Source organism: Tachypleus tridentatus, chromosome 2 (assembly GCF_004210375.1).
Source record: "Tachypleus tridentatus isolate NWPU-2018 chromosome 2, ASM421037v1, whole genome shotgun sequence".
In the NCBI taxonomy this organism is placed as follows: Eukaryota; Metazoa; Arthropoda; class Merostomata; order Xiphosura; family Limulidae; genus Tachypleus; species Tachypleus tridentatus.
In genome coordinates this window covers 151,229,464-151,247,208 of record NC_134826.1, presented here as the reverse complement: position 1 = coordinate 151,247,208, position 17,745 = coordinate 151,229,464, and the positions used below count along the sequence as shown (strand labels likewise).

Below are 17,745 nucleotides of genomic sequence, written 5' to 3'. Positions count from 1 at the left end.
GGACAAGAAACGAATACTGTTCTTACAGATCAAGGAAAAATATTCGATCATTATTAACGAAAATAACGTGGAAACTATTCGAAGGCCATAAGGTCTAAGGTCATCTACTGCACAAGAGAAGAGCAATGTTAGCAGGCAGTAGAAGTGCTTTCAGAACCACAAATGACTTTACTAATTTGTTACAAGTATATTGTATGATGAGACAAGGCTATGTCCTATCCTCTTTTCTACTAATCATTTTTTATGAACCAGATCACCAAGAAAGCAAATTTAAATCCAAAACCCTTAAACTAATTACGTTTTGCTGATGACCAAAGTTTAATACATTAAAGTAAAGAAGAGATACAAAGCCATACAGGTATCCTCAACAGAAGATGCTGAAGATATATATGAAAATCAACATAGAAAAGGCGAACCAATGTTAGTAAGTAGAACAAATTATCAGTTAAACGTAAATATTTATGACACTAGGTTACAGCTGTTCAGTGAATTCCTAAAACTGGAAGGTATTTTCACAGGAGACTTAAAATAGATTGAGAAATTGAAACAAAAATATTAAAAACAAGTAACGTAAAATATCAACATCTCAATTGAAACATCAAATGTCGTGTTGTAAATAAATTGTAAATTAATAAACACCAACCCTCAATGAAACTAAAAAACAGAAAACATCATTTCACAAGATAAGACGTTTACGAAACGCTACTAACATAAATAGAAGATATAATATTTATACATGTCAAAGAAATGGTTGAAACAGCTCCATTCACTGAGAAACAAAGAATTAAAAATCTGTCCACACAGCGAGAATGCATCCTAACCAATCAAAGGAACGAGCGTAGCGACTCAAGGAGAAATGAATAGATGGCGTGATTGTGAGTGAATAAATACAACCTTACACTAACCCAGAATTTTCACTTCCATTTGGAACTGCAACTGTATCTCCAAGAAACGCTTTACGGCAGATGCAGGGTGAAAAAGTAAAGTATAATATTGTCAATATTCATTTCTTGTTTATTACTAATTTTAAGTAGCACACAGAGCTGTTAATGATTAAAGGAAGCTTCAAAATCATACTTGATTTGTTAAATACACACAATTTCTACCAAGTTTACGTTGTTCTAGCTATATGAAGACTACGCTTAGATTATTCCGGGTAGACTATGATTAACTTTATGTTGCTTTAAATATGTTATGCTTGATATATTTTTAACTTATCTGTGGGCATATTTTCAGATACATTATATTGATAAATATTATTATTGTAGGCCTATGATGTCTAGATTTATATTTCTCTTATCGTATATTATTTAGATGTGTCATGAGTTTTTGTAACTCTAAACAATATAGCTAATGTTTATACGCTTAAAAACACTGTGTTTAAGTTTACTGAACTATCATACGTTTATGTTATCTTGGTTCACCGCGTATACTTTAATTTTAAAGTACGTAATTAGCATATTAGTTATTTAGTCTACGTATATTGTGCTTACAATTCATTTTCGTTTACATTTTCGTAAAAATTTTGTTATTCATGGGGAATTGTGCTTCAAGACATTTTTCTTATGTATGACTTCTAGGTTAGCGTTAATATGAATATATCTTGTTGTGATTTAGAATTGTTTATGCACAAAATTACAAAGTTTATCAAAGTTTTGGTACCAGATACTGACATTTGTTCTATTCTCATACACCATACATGGGTTTGTGTTGCTGAAGATTCTTCACCATGTTTATATCTATGACATCATAAGTACATTCTGTCCAGGTTTAAACTACTCAAGGTTTGTTTTATTTATGTTAGTTTCTTTTTACTGAGCCTTATGTTTGAGTAGTAAGTTCTATAAAATAATGTTATCCTAGAATATGTTTGAACATTGATGTTTCTGCATAGTGAATGTTTCTTGGTCAATTTTCTGTTTTGTTTTACAGTTACAAATTCATGGTATTTAAATAGGTTACCGTTAAGCTTACTTTAAATAAGGTAGCTCTAGATTCATTTCGATTCATTTTATCTTGGTTTATGTTCCTTTTTTTGTCATACTACTTACACATCAGTCTTGAGTATATGTTGCACTTTGTAAAATTATTTACATTAATTAACTGAACACAATGTTGTATGTAGTTGAAACTGAATTAATTTATTCTTTCTTGATATCACAACTTATATTCATTGTCCTACTACATTATTTATTTTGTTTTCTAGATCACTGTGAATTAAGAAGACACTTTAGATTATTTACACAGGACACAATCTACCAAATGGAAATAACAACAAATTATTTACTTTGGATGAACCTTTGTTTCGGTAAGGTACAATTTTCTATTTATGTATATTTTACGTGTAAAGCTTTGTGTTAAATAAAGATCGTTTTTGCTAAGTTATATAAAACATAAAAACATAAGAACCAGCGTAGTGTGTTACCACCAAGTAAACAACCAGTATTGGGTAGCTGTCTGTTAGAGTTTCATTTTTAACAAGAGGTTTATGGTATAAAAAAGTTTTTTGAGAGATGACACATATTGAAACACCTCTGTCACAGTCAACTAGTTAGAAAGAAGTATATCACATAAATTATAGTGTTCTCTCAGAGAATGTAGCTTATCCAATCTTTTAAGGAATAAATCATGAGACATGAAATTGAACACTACAAAGGATTTTCCAGGACTGGACACACATCCCACCTGCCATGGTTCTGGTTGTTTACAATATGTCTCAATGGCTGGACACACATTCCATCTGTCATGGTTCTGGTTGTTCACAATATGTCTCAATGGCTGGACACACATTCCACCTGTCATGGTTCTGGTTGTTCACAATATGTCTCAATGGCTGGACACACATTCCACCTGTCATGATTCTGGTTGTTCACAATGTGTCTCAATGGCTGGACACATATTCCACCTGTCATGGTTCTGGCTGTTCACAATATGTCTCAATGGCTGGACACACATTTCACCTGTCATGGTTCTGGTTGTTCACAATATGTCTCAATGGCTGGACACACGTTCCACCTGTCATGGTTCTGGTTGTTCACAATATGTCTCAATGGCTGGACACACATTCCACCTGTCATGGTTCTGGTTGATCACAATATGTCTCAATGGCTGGACACACATTCCACCTGTCATGGTTCTGGTTGATCACAATATGTCTCAATGGCTGGACACACATTCCACCTGTCATGGTTCTGGTTGATCACAATATGTCTCAATCGCTGGACACACGTTTCACCTGTCATGGTTCTGGTTGTTCACAATATGTCTCAATGGCTGGACACACATTCCACCTGTAATGATCCAAGCTGCTAACAATATGTCTTTTAGGGTATGAAAAGCATAAGGTTTCTTTTATTTCTCCCCAGTTGGACACACAACTCTTGAAACATATTGTTAACACCCGAAACCAAAGCATTTGGGATGTGTGACCAGTCCTTGTCAGATATTGTTAAAGCTAGGACGATGACATTTGGGATATGTGACCAGTCCTTGTCAGATATTGTTAACAGTCAGGACCATGACATTTGGGATGTGTGACCAGTCCTTCTCAAATATTGTTTACAGCCAGGACCATGACAGATGTAATGTGTATCCAGTCCTTGACAAATATCGTTGACAACCTGAGCCATGACAGTTGGGATGTTTGTCTAACCGTTGACAACAACAGAATAGAGAACCGTGATTGCTGCTCAGTCAAGTATGATATTTATCACATCGTCAAAGCCATGAAGGTGAAAGAGCAGAACTAAGCCTGTGACTGGAAAGAGGTTTAATCCAAGAAGTAGTGTAAATAAACAAGAGGCTTACTGTAGAACATTATCATCCATAGAACGAGGTAAATCACGTGAAGAGATAAATTATCATTTGCAAAACAAGGTAAACCACGTAAAGAGGTAAATTATTACCTACAGAATGAAGTAAACCACCTGAACAGGTATAGAAAAGACTTATAACACTGTATGGAAAATCTAGTTTAAAAGGATTTAACTATCACAGTCACTCAAAAGAGACAATATACTTTTTAAAATAATATTATACATATATACGTTTATATACGTCTGTAGTGCAAACTTTGGGTTTTTAATCCACGATTATCTTTTTAAATTGATTTTTATGAACAGTTTTGCTTAAATTCTGAGTATATGTCTTAAGTTTAAATATAAACTACGTTTTCCACTCTATTTAGTTTTCTAACTCACCGTTTCATTTGTGTTTAATGAACATTTTTGTGATTATTATATTTTCTCAAATTACGTTCGATTTATAATAATATCAAATTGTAATTAACCAGTTTTATAGCTTCCAGAGTTTGTTGTTTTTCATCATTGTATTTAATTCATGGAATTCATTTCAGTTTGTTTGATTTTTTTTTCAGGTTGTCCCACGTACTTATAATCATTTTGTTTAGTTTCACTTTAGTTTTCTTTTCTGGTCTTCTGAGAACTGAACAAAACTAAGTACAGAGTTTTAATGTCGTCATCTCAATAAATCTTTAACCAGGGGAAGACCTGAAAACGAAATCTTCTCTGACAACAAATAAACTACCCAATCACACCTGAAAGAAGATTCAAAATAGTTGTTGTTCTATTTACTTGACGGTTTTATTTATCATTAGAATTATTGTAAAAACTTTCAGCATATTTTATACAATAATTTTCTGTTCATCACGACTGTACAAACCGTCGTGGATAACGACAACTTTACAAACTTACAGCGATAAAATTCGGGGTTTGATTTATTAAAGGGGAGGCGGTGTAGTAAACTCATCGTGTATTCTTGCGCTAAAATATCCAGATTAAAGAATTAAAAAATCGACATATACAGACTTAATCTATCACATAGTTCTGCTTCAAGTGAATACAGGAAGTTATAACTCTGTTAGTTAACTTTTAAATTTAGTCTTTACCATTTAGTTTTAATTTACTTTGAGGTAAAGAAGGGTAAAGACCTAGCCAATTCAAAACACTGCTTGTGTCATCTTTCCAATACAAGTGAAGAATATATCATATCTTTGTACCTCAGAACGGCTGGTATGGGTATTAACAGTTTCACTGATAAGCAGAGAACAACGTTTCGACCTTCTTAGGGTTAACAAAGAGATAGTTTGGAGGTACGGGATTGTATTGGTCGTTAGGTTATTAATTATTATGGGTATAAAGGTGTTCCTTTATGTTGGTTGAATTTTGGTTTTAGTTATTGTATAAGTAAGTCTTCTTTGATTTTGCATTTGTTTATATTTGTTTCCCTACTTTGTATCTCGGTGTTTGGTATGGTTGTATTGTGTTTATTTGATTAACGGTGTTCAAAAACGTGTGTAGGTTTTCTTTTGTATTATTGGAGTCTAGTTTCCATTTTTCTGTTTGCTTCTCTATTATAAAGTCGTAGCAGTTGTTGCATTGCATATTTTAAATAATGTTAAAGTTGTGTTTGCCAGTTTAGTTTTTACATAGCATGGACTTTAGTTTTGTACCTGGTTTTTCAATAAATTTGGTGTTTAGTGGAATGTTGTGTTTTGTTATCAGTTTTTCCAACTGTTGGTTGTCTTTTTGCTGATGTTGGGAACATATGGTATGCAGCAGTGTAAGGTTTTGTGGTTTGTTGTATCTTGGGATTTATCGTTGTTTGATTGTTGTTGGTCTACATGTGTGTGCATATTTTTTCCACGGTTTTTTTGAGGAAGTTTGTTGATGTTGATGAAGTGTTGTTTTATTTTGTTGATTTCATCGTTAATTGTATCGGGTGATCAAAACTACCCACAAATAAATGGTCCAAGTATGAGGAATCCCGTGTCACCAGTTCTAGCTAACATTCTTGTTGAAATGCTGTTCTCTGCTTATCAGTAAAAGTGGTAATTCCCATACCAGCCGTTTTGAGAAACATTTTTATTTTAAGTGCATTTCTCGTCATCAAGAATGTTATATATTTATTTAGGTGTGTTCATAACGTTTTCAGAAACTAAATTAAATATTAAAATTTATTATATTCTCTTTTTTTTCTTCAAAATCACACAAGTTCTGTATCGGTTCGGCATAATAAAAGTGTTTATTATATTCACAACGTTTCACCAGCTAAACCTGGCATCATCAAGTGGTATACAAAAGCTGTGTTAATTTCCATAAACTATTGTATTGAAGGTTATATATTTAAAAACGGCTGGTATAGGTAGAAAAAGCACTAGTAGAGGAGCGAACAATGTTTCGATCTTCTTCGTCGTCGTCAGGATGTATTGAAGGTACTTTATAAATTTTGTTGGTCGTGGTTCTTGTAACTCACCTGATTACGACTGGTACACAACTGTTTACAAATCAATTGTTGTGTGTTAAATTGCTGTAAAGTAATGTCATGTTTCTCAAATCTTTTGAAGTTTTTCGTTGTTTCAAGTAAGTATTATTGCATCATATGTCTAGTATTGTGAATAATGTTATAGTCTTAGTTGAGTTACTTATAAATACAAGTAGGAAATGTGAAGTTAGTAAGTGAAAGTGAAGGTAAGAAAGAGATAGTGAAAAATATTGTCAAGTAGATGTAGACAGTGTTTCTAAATTTACCAATTAAGAGTGTGTGTATAGTGGCGAGTTTAAAGTGTAATTATCACAAGTTTTATTGTAATAACAGACCAGAGAAGAATAATTTGTGTTATCAATTGTGTTCTAAATTAACTTCATGAACTAGCGTGTGTGAACTTAAGACGTAAAAGAGAATTAAAGCTCTGGATACAGCTGTGGTAACCCAAGGGATAATGTAACTGAATTTATCACCGATTATATTGTGAAAACTGAGCATAGAAGGATAATTCTTCTTCTCAATTAGGTTATAAAGTAATCAAACCATCCTGTGTGGACTTTCAATGAAAAAGAGAATTATTTAAAACTCCAGATCCAGTTGTGGTAATTAACTATATGACAAACATTTGTTCATATATATTTGACTTGTTTTAATATATTATTTTAAAACACGTGGACTGTTTGGTGTTTGTTTATTGTTGAAGTTTATCGTTAATAAGTCACAGAAACGTACTGTGAATAATATGATTTATTTACATGCGTAAAACCATCACAATCTGATGAAACGTTGTAAATAAAATAAACAGTTTTACTGTGTACAATAAACAAACAGTTTGTATGAATGTCCAGAAACTATTGCACTGAGAGTGCTATATAATGTTTATTGATCATTAGTGGTTCTGGATATATTGAAAATAAAGGTAATATTTTATTTATAGAATATAATAATAAATTAAAATTATTACGTGGGAGTTTCTTTTTAAATGACATAATCATATACATACTAAAAACGCGATTTTACACAAACGTGTAAGTATTTTGCATGTGGATGTCTGAATGAGTAAAAGTAACTTCTATTATGCATGTTCATAATCAATGTTATTTCATTAGAAGTCAAGGAAGAGAACTGAACTAAAAAGTTGATGGCTTTAAAACCATCACAACGAGTAATAAAAACTAATAATAAAGTAGTAATAAAACTCTGTATTGTGTGTAACATTTAAAACAGTATTAAAAACTCAGTATTGTGTGTAACACTTAAAATACTAGTGAAAAACAGAAAGGAACCAAATGATCAGAAAACTGAGTTTGTAGAAATACAAAATTATCAGTTTTGTGAATGTTAAAATGACGTAGGAAGGTCGAAACGTTATTCTTTGCTTATCAATAAAATGTTAATATCCATACCAGCCGTTCTGAAATACATTTTTATTTCAATTGGGTTTCTCGTCATCATTTATGACACAAGAACATAAAGATGCTTTTAGATTGGGATTTTAGAATTTTTCGAACTTGAATATCCTTTGTATTTAATGATATTGGAAAACAAATGAATATTGATCAACTTGGAGTACCACGACCATCCAGAAAGGAACCTGAAATAAGTCATACTTCACTCTTCATAAGAAAAGTGCAGCAACCTGCAAGGAATAATAATTCATGAAGATAAGTGAGTGTCATATTTTACCTCAGGGAACAGTACAAACCTTAATCAGGAAGGATTTTCTAATGAAAAAGTGGCATCAGTAATTTGTTCACATATCTTTCCACAATATTCAACCATAACTTACTTCAAGCAATTGAAGACAAACTTTTGTTAATGCTATTTCACACAGATACGTACCATTTAACCCACTACATGCAAGGCCTATGGGTTTCTATACTATGAGACTGAGGAAGTGGGTGCAGATTCTCATACATTAGCTGAATTATCCAAAGTATAGAAGGAGGAGAGACGTGTGTTCGACATGAAAACATTTCGAAAAATCATTTTACATGTAAAATACACTGCAGAACTAATATTAATGTTCACGTTGTAAGATAGAACAGGACCAGATGTAACGAAACATATAAGTTCTACGAAATATCATACTTACACAAAGTTATATAAATAAAATAAATTATTAGTCACAGGATTGAATAAACAGTAAAGTAAAAGGTGGTAAATTTTTAGTTGTTACTCGGAATAACCATGTTACTATTCAACCTGGTGTACAGAATACATACTGTCTTTTAAAAATGCAGCGATAACACAATGTAACAAAATTTTTCCTTTTTCTTGTTCCTGGGCAGAAAGTGTTATTTCCCAATTGTTAAGGCCTAAAGTAAATGGAAAAGACCTATTTTTCTATTCAACCTTTGCTTTTGTGACTTGGGAGGATATAACGATGGGAGGCTATGTTTGGGGACTGATATGTCAAAGTGATTTACATTACGGTCGCAAATCTCGAAAACCTACTCACTTCTAAACATTTTTGTTCATTTTTGTATAACTCTAGTATAAATACATGTACATCTTGATTTATATGTTGTTTTATTCAGATCTTATGTAAATGAAAATGTGCAAATTTGCCTGTTTTTACAAAAAAAAAAGTTAATTTCTAAATTTCATTATCCAGGTCAGAAAAGCAAAGTTTGAAGGGAATAATGGCTATTTTTGTACTTTTACAACATAAGCAATTAAGAAATAACACATAGTATGCAGGAACAAAATTTGTGTTACATGGTGAAATTATTTAAAGGAAGCCAACTTTGGACGGTAACTTAAATAAGGTAAACAGACATAATTGAACACTTAAAATAATCAGTTTATTGATTTTCCACATAATAAACATAACCATCATTCACATGAAGATGATGGAAGTCTACTTTTATCAGTGATATACTAAAGGAAAACCAAAAGAGGATAAGTTTACGGACTCTTTGCACTTATAGTAACACTTAAAACAGCTAATGTGTAACTGTGTTAGCATTGGCAAAGACTAAGAAATATGTAAGTCAATATCATTTAAGAAACTGGTCAAACAATAAGTGCGAAATTTGAAATGGCCCTAAAGTTTTTGTGAATGTAATATGATACAGGAGAATTGATAAGATGTGCTTAACAGTCTGACAGACAATACAATTAAATATAAAGACGAGAAGAGAAATAACATGAAAATAATTTAAATTTACCGAAATGTTTTAACCTAGATGTTTTGGTATTTACAAACAAATACTAGGGAAGTTTAGTATCACCTTTATTACTGTTTACAAACAATATATTTTAATTAGAATATCAATCTAGTAAAAGTGATGTGAACGTTTTTGTAAAAAAAATTAACTTGAAATATAACTCCAACTAAATGCCTTTATATACATCTTAATTTGTAGCACTAGTGGCTTTGGTACATAGGAACAACACCAGTGAGTTGTATAAAGGAAAGGTAGAAGATCAGAAACCTGAAGAAAATGTACTAATTTTGGAAAGAAACAAGAGATTGAAGGAAGAGAGATTCTCCATTCTGAATGGCCTTCTATCGAAATGGAAGGACTGTCTTCTTTATCAGGTACAGTTATGTGAGAATATTCTTCTTTCCCACAAAATAATTCATTCATTACGAACGTTTCCACTTCATTTCCATCGAATCTTTAATTAACTAGTGTTTTGTTAACAGTAAGTTTATTTTAATGTAAAACCAGTTAAACTACTCATTACGTCCCAAGTGTCACAGCAGAATGTCTATGGACTAACACCACTGGAAACCGGATTTCAATACCCGTGGTGGGCAGAGCACAGATAACCCTTTGTGTAGCTTTGTGCTCAATTCCAAAGAAACAAAGCTACCCATTATATTGATAAAAGTAGAGAGCTATATGGTAGACAAAAACAAAATAAATTTGATTAAAAAATACTGAATCTTGTTAGAATCCATAAAATATCTAAGCATTATGTGTATCCTGTTTTATTACTGTGTGAAAAGCAGTGAACCATAGATGGTTTAAAATTAATGTTTATCCACACGGCATGATGAATAGTTTGCTTAACGGTAAAATTGCATCGTTAATTTAGGTTTAATAATGAATTCTAGGTTTGTTAGTGATATAATTAAAGGACTGAACAGAGTAAATCTAAAGATAAAACTATTTCACACAGCAAATTACAACGTTGTACCAACCTCAAGGTAACAATATTCGACTGACAGATAACTGGATCAATTTACATATGATCCGTCTAAGAAAGATAAATATTTATTTGAGACACCAATGATCATAGAGAGATTTAATGTATGTAATAGGCAAAGTCTCCAAGAAAGAGCAATGACATCATCAGCTGGAGCAACAATTATCTGCAGATACTTGGAACATTTAGGGAGCTTCTCCTGCCAATAAGGCACTCTGATAATACATTTATGGATCTCTCCCAAATCAACAAGGCTTTATGATAATGCTATGAGACTGAATCTGGTGACTGAGACTGTATCTGTCTAGAGACACGTGTTAGGAAGGATATAAAGGCTTTCCTTATATAAATACATTTTCTTAGCTACACAGCTGTAAAAACAACAAATATAAGATAGGCAATTATTGTAGATATTCAGTTAAAAAGAATGTAAGCGCTTGAGGATTAAATAACTGTTATCTAATAGGCACCATAAGTCGCGGCTGTTTAGGGTCATAGTTCCACAAAGTGTCACCAGAGGATACGTTGGTATTATGATCGCGCAGCCAGTTTGTGTAATGTAGATAAATAAATATCAGCTTTATATCAATAATCAGTCTCAAAATTAATAATTTAATGTCATTAACATCTTTATTTAATAAGTAAAACGATTATTTTTATTAATTATGACGAGAAATAAGTTATTTAAAAATAACTTACAGGATATTGTTATTATAAGAGGATGTCGCTACCAGTTATAATGGTATCACAGTTTATAGAATTACGTTACTATTTACGATGGTACCATAGTTTGTAGGATGACGTTATTAATAACAATGGTATCATAGTTTGTAGGATGATGTTACTAATAGCAATTGTAGCATAGTTTGTAGAATGATGCTATTAATAATAATGGTACCATAGTTTGTAAGATGATGCTACGAATAACAATGCTACTGTGGTTTGTAGGATAATGTTATGAATTACAATGGTACTATAACTTGTAGGATGACGTTACTAATTACAATGGTACCATAGTTTGTAGGATGACTTTACTAATTACAATGGTCCCACAGTTTGTTGGATGACGTTACTAATTACAATGGTCCTACAGATTGTAGGATAACGTCACTAATAACAATGGTACTATAGTTTGTAGGATGACGTCACTAATAACAATGGTGCTATAGTTTGTAGGATGATGTCACTAATAATAATGGTACCATAGTTTGTAGGATGATGCCACTAATAATAATGGTACCATAGTTTGTAGGATGATACTACGAATGACAATGGTATAGTAGTCTGTAGGATGATCGATTAATCAATAGTACCTTATGTTATTTACTTAGCATGTTCTTACAAACATCTGTCCAGAAAGGATAGATTTTTTCATCATAATTTAACATAGGCCTCTACTATTTAATTTCTTTAGCTTTATGGATGAGATATATTCTTATGGTATTCCTCTACCAACATAATAATGATTTTTAATGTGTACAACAGTAAATGAATTCTTGAGAAAATATTTCATTTTACTCATGCTCACAGTAACTTTATAGTTTTCACTTACATATTACATGTTTTTGTAAAGACTAACAGTGCTTCTATGGGTGGATGGTGTTATTATTATAAAGTCTTACTAAGATTCTACAGACAGATGATCTTATTAGATGTATAATGTTACCAAAGCTAGTTCTGTTAGGGCAAATAGTATTTCTATAAACTGGTAGTGTAATAAAATGATGAACTCATGTTAGGTTGTCTGTAAGCGTTTCAACATATCAGAATAGATCTAATTATCTATATAAGTAAAACCATTATTTTAAAGAGAGAACCTGTTGTAAGACTGTTACATATGTTAGATTTATCCCACATACTACCTTAATACAAAATGATAAAACTTGTAACACGAGTGCTCATGAAAGGTGAACCTTTCTACTTGCCTCTGAACAAGAAAGATTTACCTTTCGAAAGTGCTTGGGTTATAGAGTTTTTATTATTTTGTATCAACTCTTCTTGAATCTACGTGCTTTTCTTTGACATCATGAATATACTCAAATAATATATTCATTATTTGAATAAAGTAAATATCATAGTATAATAAATAATTTACTTGACATACTTTTACAATTATCGAATCGAAGATAATTTTATCATACTTAATGTATCGTTTTTATCAGTTTTGAACAAGACTTAATACAGCGAATTGTGTTTTATGAGTAAATTTAATATGCATTTAACATGTTGATACTAGTTTTGATTGTGTATTTAATTTGCATGACACACTTTTGCATTTCCAAACGTTTTATGTGTAAAGCACTTACTGCTAAACTATTTTGTATTTATGCTTTGTATAACATTTCTTCATCCTAAATAGTATTGAATAATTCTTGTTTATCTTTATAAATTGAGTTGTTCTGTTAAGCCTTAAAGGATCTATGTAGTAAAATGTTTATCTATCACTATTTTTATCTTTCTGGAGATATTTAAAAAAATCTTCATCCAGAATTTATTTCTTGATTAATTGGAATCTTATGCATAAAACGTTTTGTTTATGTATAAATCAAAACATCTGCAAACATTGTCTATCTCATACTAGTACTGTTTAAAATGTACAACTCAAATAACATTGATAAACTTTGATTGTTAGGAAAACAAAGGAAAGAAAACATTTTCATATAGAAAAAAACAACAACAACAACCAGTATTTCTGAAAATTTTAAGTATAAAACGAAAATAGCGTTGAAAGTAAAGAACTGGAATTAGACATTTTGAAACAGGCAGACATAAACCATTGAGTAAAATACGTTATTTCCGGGTTGTAATGATACTTACTAGATGAAAGTAACACCACTATATAGTGATTCTAATGTATATATGAAATATTTATTAACAAATCAAAAATTTTATTTAAATTCTATCCTTTGTAAAATCCTCTTTTTACCCACACTATAATGTTTAAACGCATTAGGTGATCAGTAACACAAACGAACATAGTTAATAACAAAAAAAAAGAGTTGACAATCATAATATTAAAACCACCTTTAATTATAAACCAAGTGAGTATTCTTCAGGTTTTATAAATCCAACATTTTTGCTATTTATTAATACAAGAACAAAGTAAAATCAAAGACTTGACAAGCATATTGAAATCTTGTAGTTCGCTGACTTCATCAAACTTAAGAGCTAAAATCTTTTATGCTCACTACTTAATAAACTGTTCCCAAAAAACAGCAACAGCCAAAATTACAGACAAAACTAGTCAGAAAATATAATTTATACTCATCTTAATTTAATAATTAACCAACAACTAAAATCAAATTTCAGATAATTACATGTGAAGTTTAATTTTATTTTGGTACATTACACGCTATAAATTTCTGTTTCTAACAGCTATGTTTGAAAAATTATAAAATTCTTCATTTATAATTCTCATACAAAGTTTACGTATCATCACATTTCAACATGTAAAATCAAAATTAGCTATCACTCATACTGATACATCATTTAACAAAACTTCGAGACAGTAATATACTATTTACAAATAAAAATATTAGTTTATAAAACACTGACATAGCCCAATGTAACAATACTGGTGTTATATATTTGTTCTAACACTTTTTAATCATACAGAACAAATTCCTTCAGACAAGACATAGGGTGCATTATCCAAAGTAATTCGAGCTGAAATGAGTACAGGAAACTCTATAATATAAATCATGCAGTTGAAATTCCCAATTAATTTGACTACCCCGATCATGTTGGATGTTTGGATATTAGACTAATTCTCTATCACTTAAAACTGATGTGTTTCATCATATCCTAATATGCTATTATCAGTATATGGAAATAGAAAGTACAGGTTTATCAAGTATCTATATACTTGAGCTAGACACAAAACAATGTAACCTTTGACCTTTATCCAGACTTTCAGTGTACTTGATCCAAATCTCTTACATTTGAGACTAAATATTTATTTTAATGGGAAAAAAACAAATAATAAAATTAGATGTTTTTTATAAGTGTAAAAGATAATATACCATACATTACCGTAAATTATTTCAAAATATCTCATGGTCATTTCAGTGTTTGTTTACACATAATGTTACAGAAATGAAACAAGAACTCTAACTGAAATAGCAGTATGAGCATCATGTACAAAATTTGTATGAGAGGTATTTCAGTGTTTTACAATTTATGATGTTTGTAGTGTATTAGTGTATCGTGAAGTTTCGTTAGTAAATATTTCTGTATTTGTGACACTTAACTCTGAAATTTTACACACTCATATAGTAAAGATAACATATTGGGCTATGATGAAAAGCTAGAATATGGAATTTTATTTTAAAAGTTTCAGTCACGTCTCTCGCAGCTTCTTGTAGTTTGATATTTGGTAACTATCTTTCTAAAAGTTTTATTTTTGTTCTTGTTTTTTAGCTTTTCAATATTTATAGAATTGGCTTTCTGTAAGTGTGCTTGTAATAACTGTGTTTTTCATAAATAACTTGTAATGCTGAGCTTCCAGTAGATTTAGTATTGTAACTATGTTTTAGGTACCTGTGTTTCTCATAATGTATAGGTATCTTTTGTTTGCTTCTTCAGTATTTTTCACCCTTGTTTCAAAAGCTAATTTTTTATGTATTACCACTTCTAACCAGTGTTATTTCCAGTCGCCATTCACTATCATCACAGAGGTTTATCTTTCTTTGATATTATTTTTCTCTCATAATTTCCTTCTTTTGTTCTGTTTTTGTTTCACTCTTATCTCTTAAAATTTTATATAACAAGAAGAATACTGTCGATATAAGTGCTTTATCATTTTTCCCATTAAGGATCAGATACTTTCACAAATTCACATTATATTTCCTTTTACTGAGAATCCATTGCTTTATGTTCATTTCTATTCAGAATATACTGTATTAGTGACCTTTCTTATTCAGGACCAAATGCTTTTATTTTGGTGGATCACGCCTCTTGCTAATAAGGATTCGCTGTTTCTATCTAGTATATCATGTTTCTTTTATATTCATGATTCATTAATTCCATATAAATGGATCATGTTCCTTTCAACTCAGGATGTATTGATTCCATATAGGTGTATTATATTATATTTCTTTCTATGCCACATCAATTGTTTCTCACAAGGTTTTTATTTTAGTGAAGTCAACAACAAGAGTAAGAAATGTTTCGTATATTTCATTATCCACTTCATGGAATACTTCTGTCGACGTGTCATATATGAAAACAGTAAAACAGGGAACTTGTTTGAGTGGTTTCAATTCTCTTCGCAGAAGTATGTGTTTCTGAATGTAAATTGAAAAACTTTTTATCGTGAATTTTCGCGTTTCAATGGCAAACGTTTTATTAATTGATAATAAAACTAAACTACATTTTTTACAGTATATATCACATCTGTATTAAATTGTAAGAGAAATAATCTGCTTTTCTACAGTGTATATCGTTGTCTGTATTAAATTATGATAAAAATAAACTGCTTTCCTTCAGTAACAACAGAAATTAAAATTTAATTATAATAAGAATGATTAAGGAACATATTGACAACCTTAAAAATTAATTTATTTATTTCTGAATATATTTTAATGCACTCAATTGTTATAAAGGTTTTATTTTATGTTTATACGTCTTAAAATATGTTTTTAATTTACGTTATTTATGTTTACTTGAAAACGGTATACGAATGCTTTCATTATAAATACTTAGTGAAATTACATCCTGAACGGTTTCGTCTGCAGTGATGAAACCGCTGGAAAAATAAAGGAGACAAAGAAATATTAGATGAATCATATTGTAGTGTTATATGTATACACAGTGTTCATGTTATTATTACAGGTTTGTTTTATTTAAACAATAAAATTGTTTGTTGTTGCATTGCACGAACTGCCTGGAAAAAAAAATTGATTCGGGGCGACTAGTTTAACTTTGTAGTTGTAGGTGTTTTTGTTATGGAAGCCTAGTTTAACCTCGTTGTTATAACACACCCACAGTCCAAATGTGCAAACCTCGTTTCATGTTGGAATAAATCATGAACTCTTGATTTCAAAGCTCAAGTACCTAAATTGAGGTCCAAGCTGAACCATTCACGAGAGTGTAATCAGTGAGATAATACTGATGTGTCTGAAAACTGTTTTACTAAATCACGGAAATTATTACTATGAGTTTTCCAAGCTTTTTATCAAAGATATAATTGAGTTTAAGTGACAAATATTTTAAAACATAAGAAATTAACTCATTTTTTTATTTGTTGGTATATAATTATTTGATTTTGTATTCTGTTTCAGTCTTGTGAAAATTTGTATTTTCTTTCAGGAATCTTGCACTGAACAAGGTGGATACGAAAAATGTGACCCTGACTTGGTAGTAGTAGCAATGGCTGCCTGTTTTTCGGAATATGTAAGCGTCTCTGGATCAATAATCAACTTTAAAGGACAGATAGTAGTTACGGAAACGTTTATTTGTTAGAGAGAAATTTTAAATAGAGTGACAGAAACTTTGTTGTAAATGAATTAACAAGGAAATGACATTTTAATTACTGGTAATTCAGTTCTCATTAGATAGGAAGTAGAAGTTAAAATAACTTAAAATTACTGTTTAAATATAAAGTTGAAATTCTTTCATGTTTGTTGATATAATAATACTCAGAAAAGCTAATAAATATCATATTTAAAAGTTAAAAGTTGGCTTTAAACATATTTGTCAATGAATCTGTATCTTAAGTGTATTTGTGTAGTTCTTTTCCGTTAATAAGAAGAGAAAGAATAATAAACTGACGTGTTGTGTTTGTTCTGAGTGATGAAGGAATGGAGCTAGAGGTAAAGTGAACAAAACTAAGCAGGTGGACTCGAAACAACCGAAACTAAATTAAACTTCCGATCGGAACAATGATCAACTTATTACTGGATCTTCAAATATGGTTATAATTCAGAATTATTGACAATTAGACAAACTTTGATGTTTTCTTCTAAAATAGGAAATGTAACTTTCTAGACAGTGTAACTCTTGAATATAATTTGATATAAATCACTTAGTTGTTATTTGTATATCTACAAATAAATATTTACATTTTTACTTGTTTAGTTAACTGAATAAGAATATTCTAAATATTCAGGCCTGACTAAACAGTTTTTACGATGTTTATTGTAACAATGTTTTATTACCGTTTTCTGTGTTTACAAACGAAACAAATTGCAGGAAACACTATATGTGCAAAAACGGCTCGTTTGGGTTGAGAAAATATTTTACATAGAAGAACGAACAACGATTCTACCTTCTTCGGTATCCCAAGTGTATTTGTGTAAT

At 30.7% G+C, this 17,745-nt stretch overlaps 1 protein-coding gene across 1 annotated transcript in view; it reads left to right on the top strand.

The window, feature by feature from the left end:
- The first annotated feature begins 840 nt into the window (after positions 1–840).
- Positions 841–17,745, top strand: part of LOC143245366 (uncharacterized) — a 35,336-nt gene continuing 18,431 nt past the window's right edge. The window contains exons 1-4 of the mRNA XM_076491626.1: positions 841–980; positions 2,207–2,308; positions 9,657–9,832; positions 16,756–16,839. Coding sequence (XP_076347741.1) covers positions 2,263–2,308; positions 9,657–9,832; positions 16,756–16,839 — 306 coding nt within the window. The 5' untranslated portion in view covers positions 841–980; positions 2,207–2,262. The remainder of the gene's footprint in view (positions 981–2,206; positions 2,309–9,656; positions 9,833–16,755; positions 16,840–17,745) is intronic.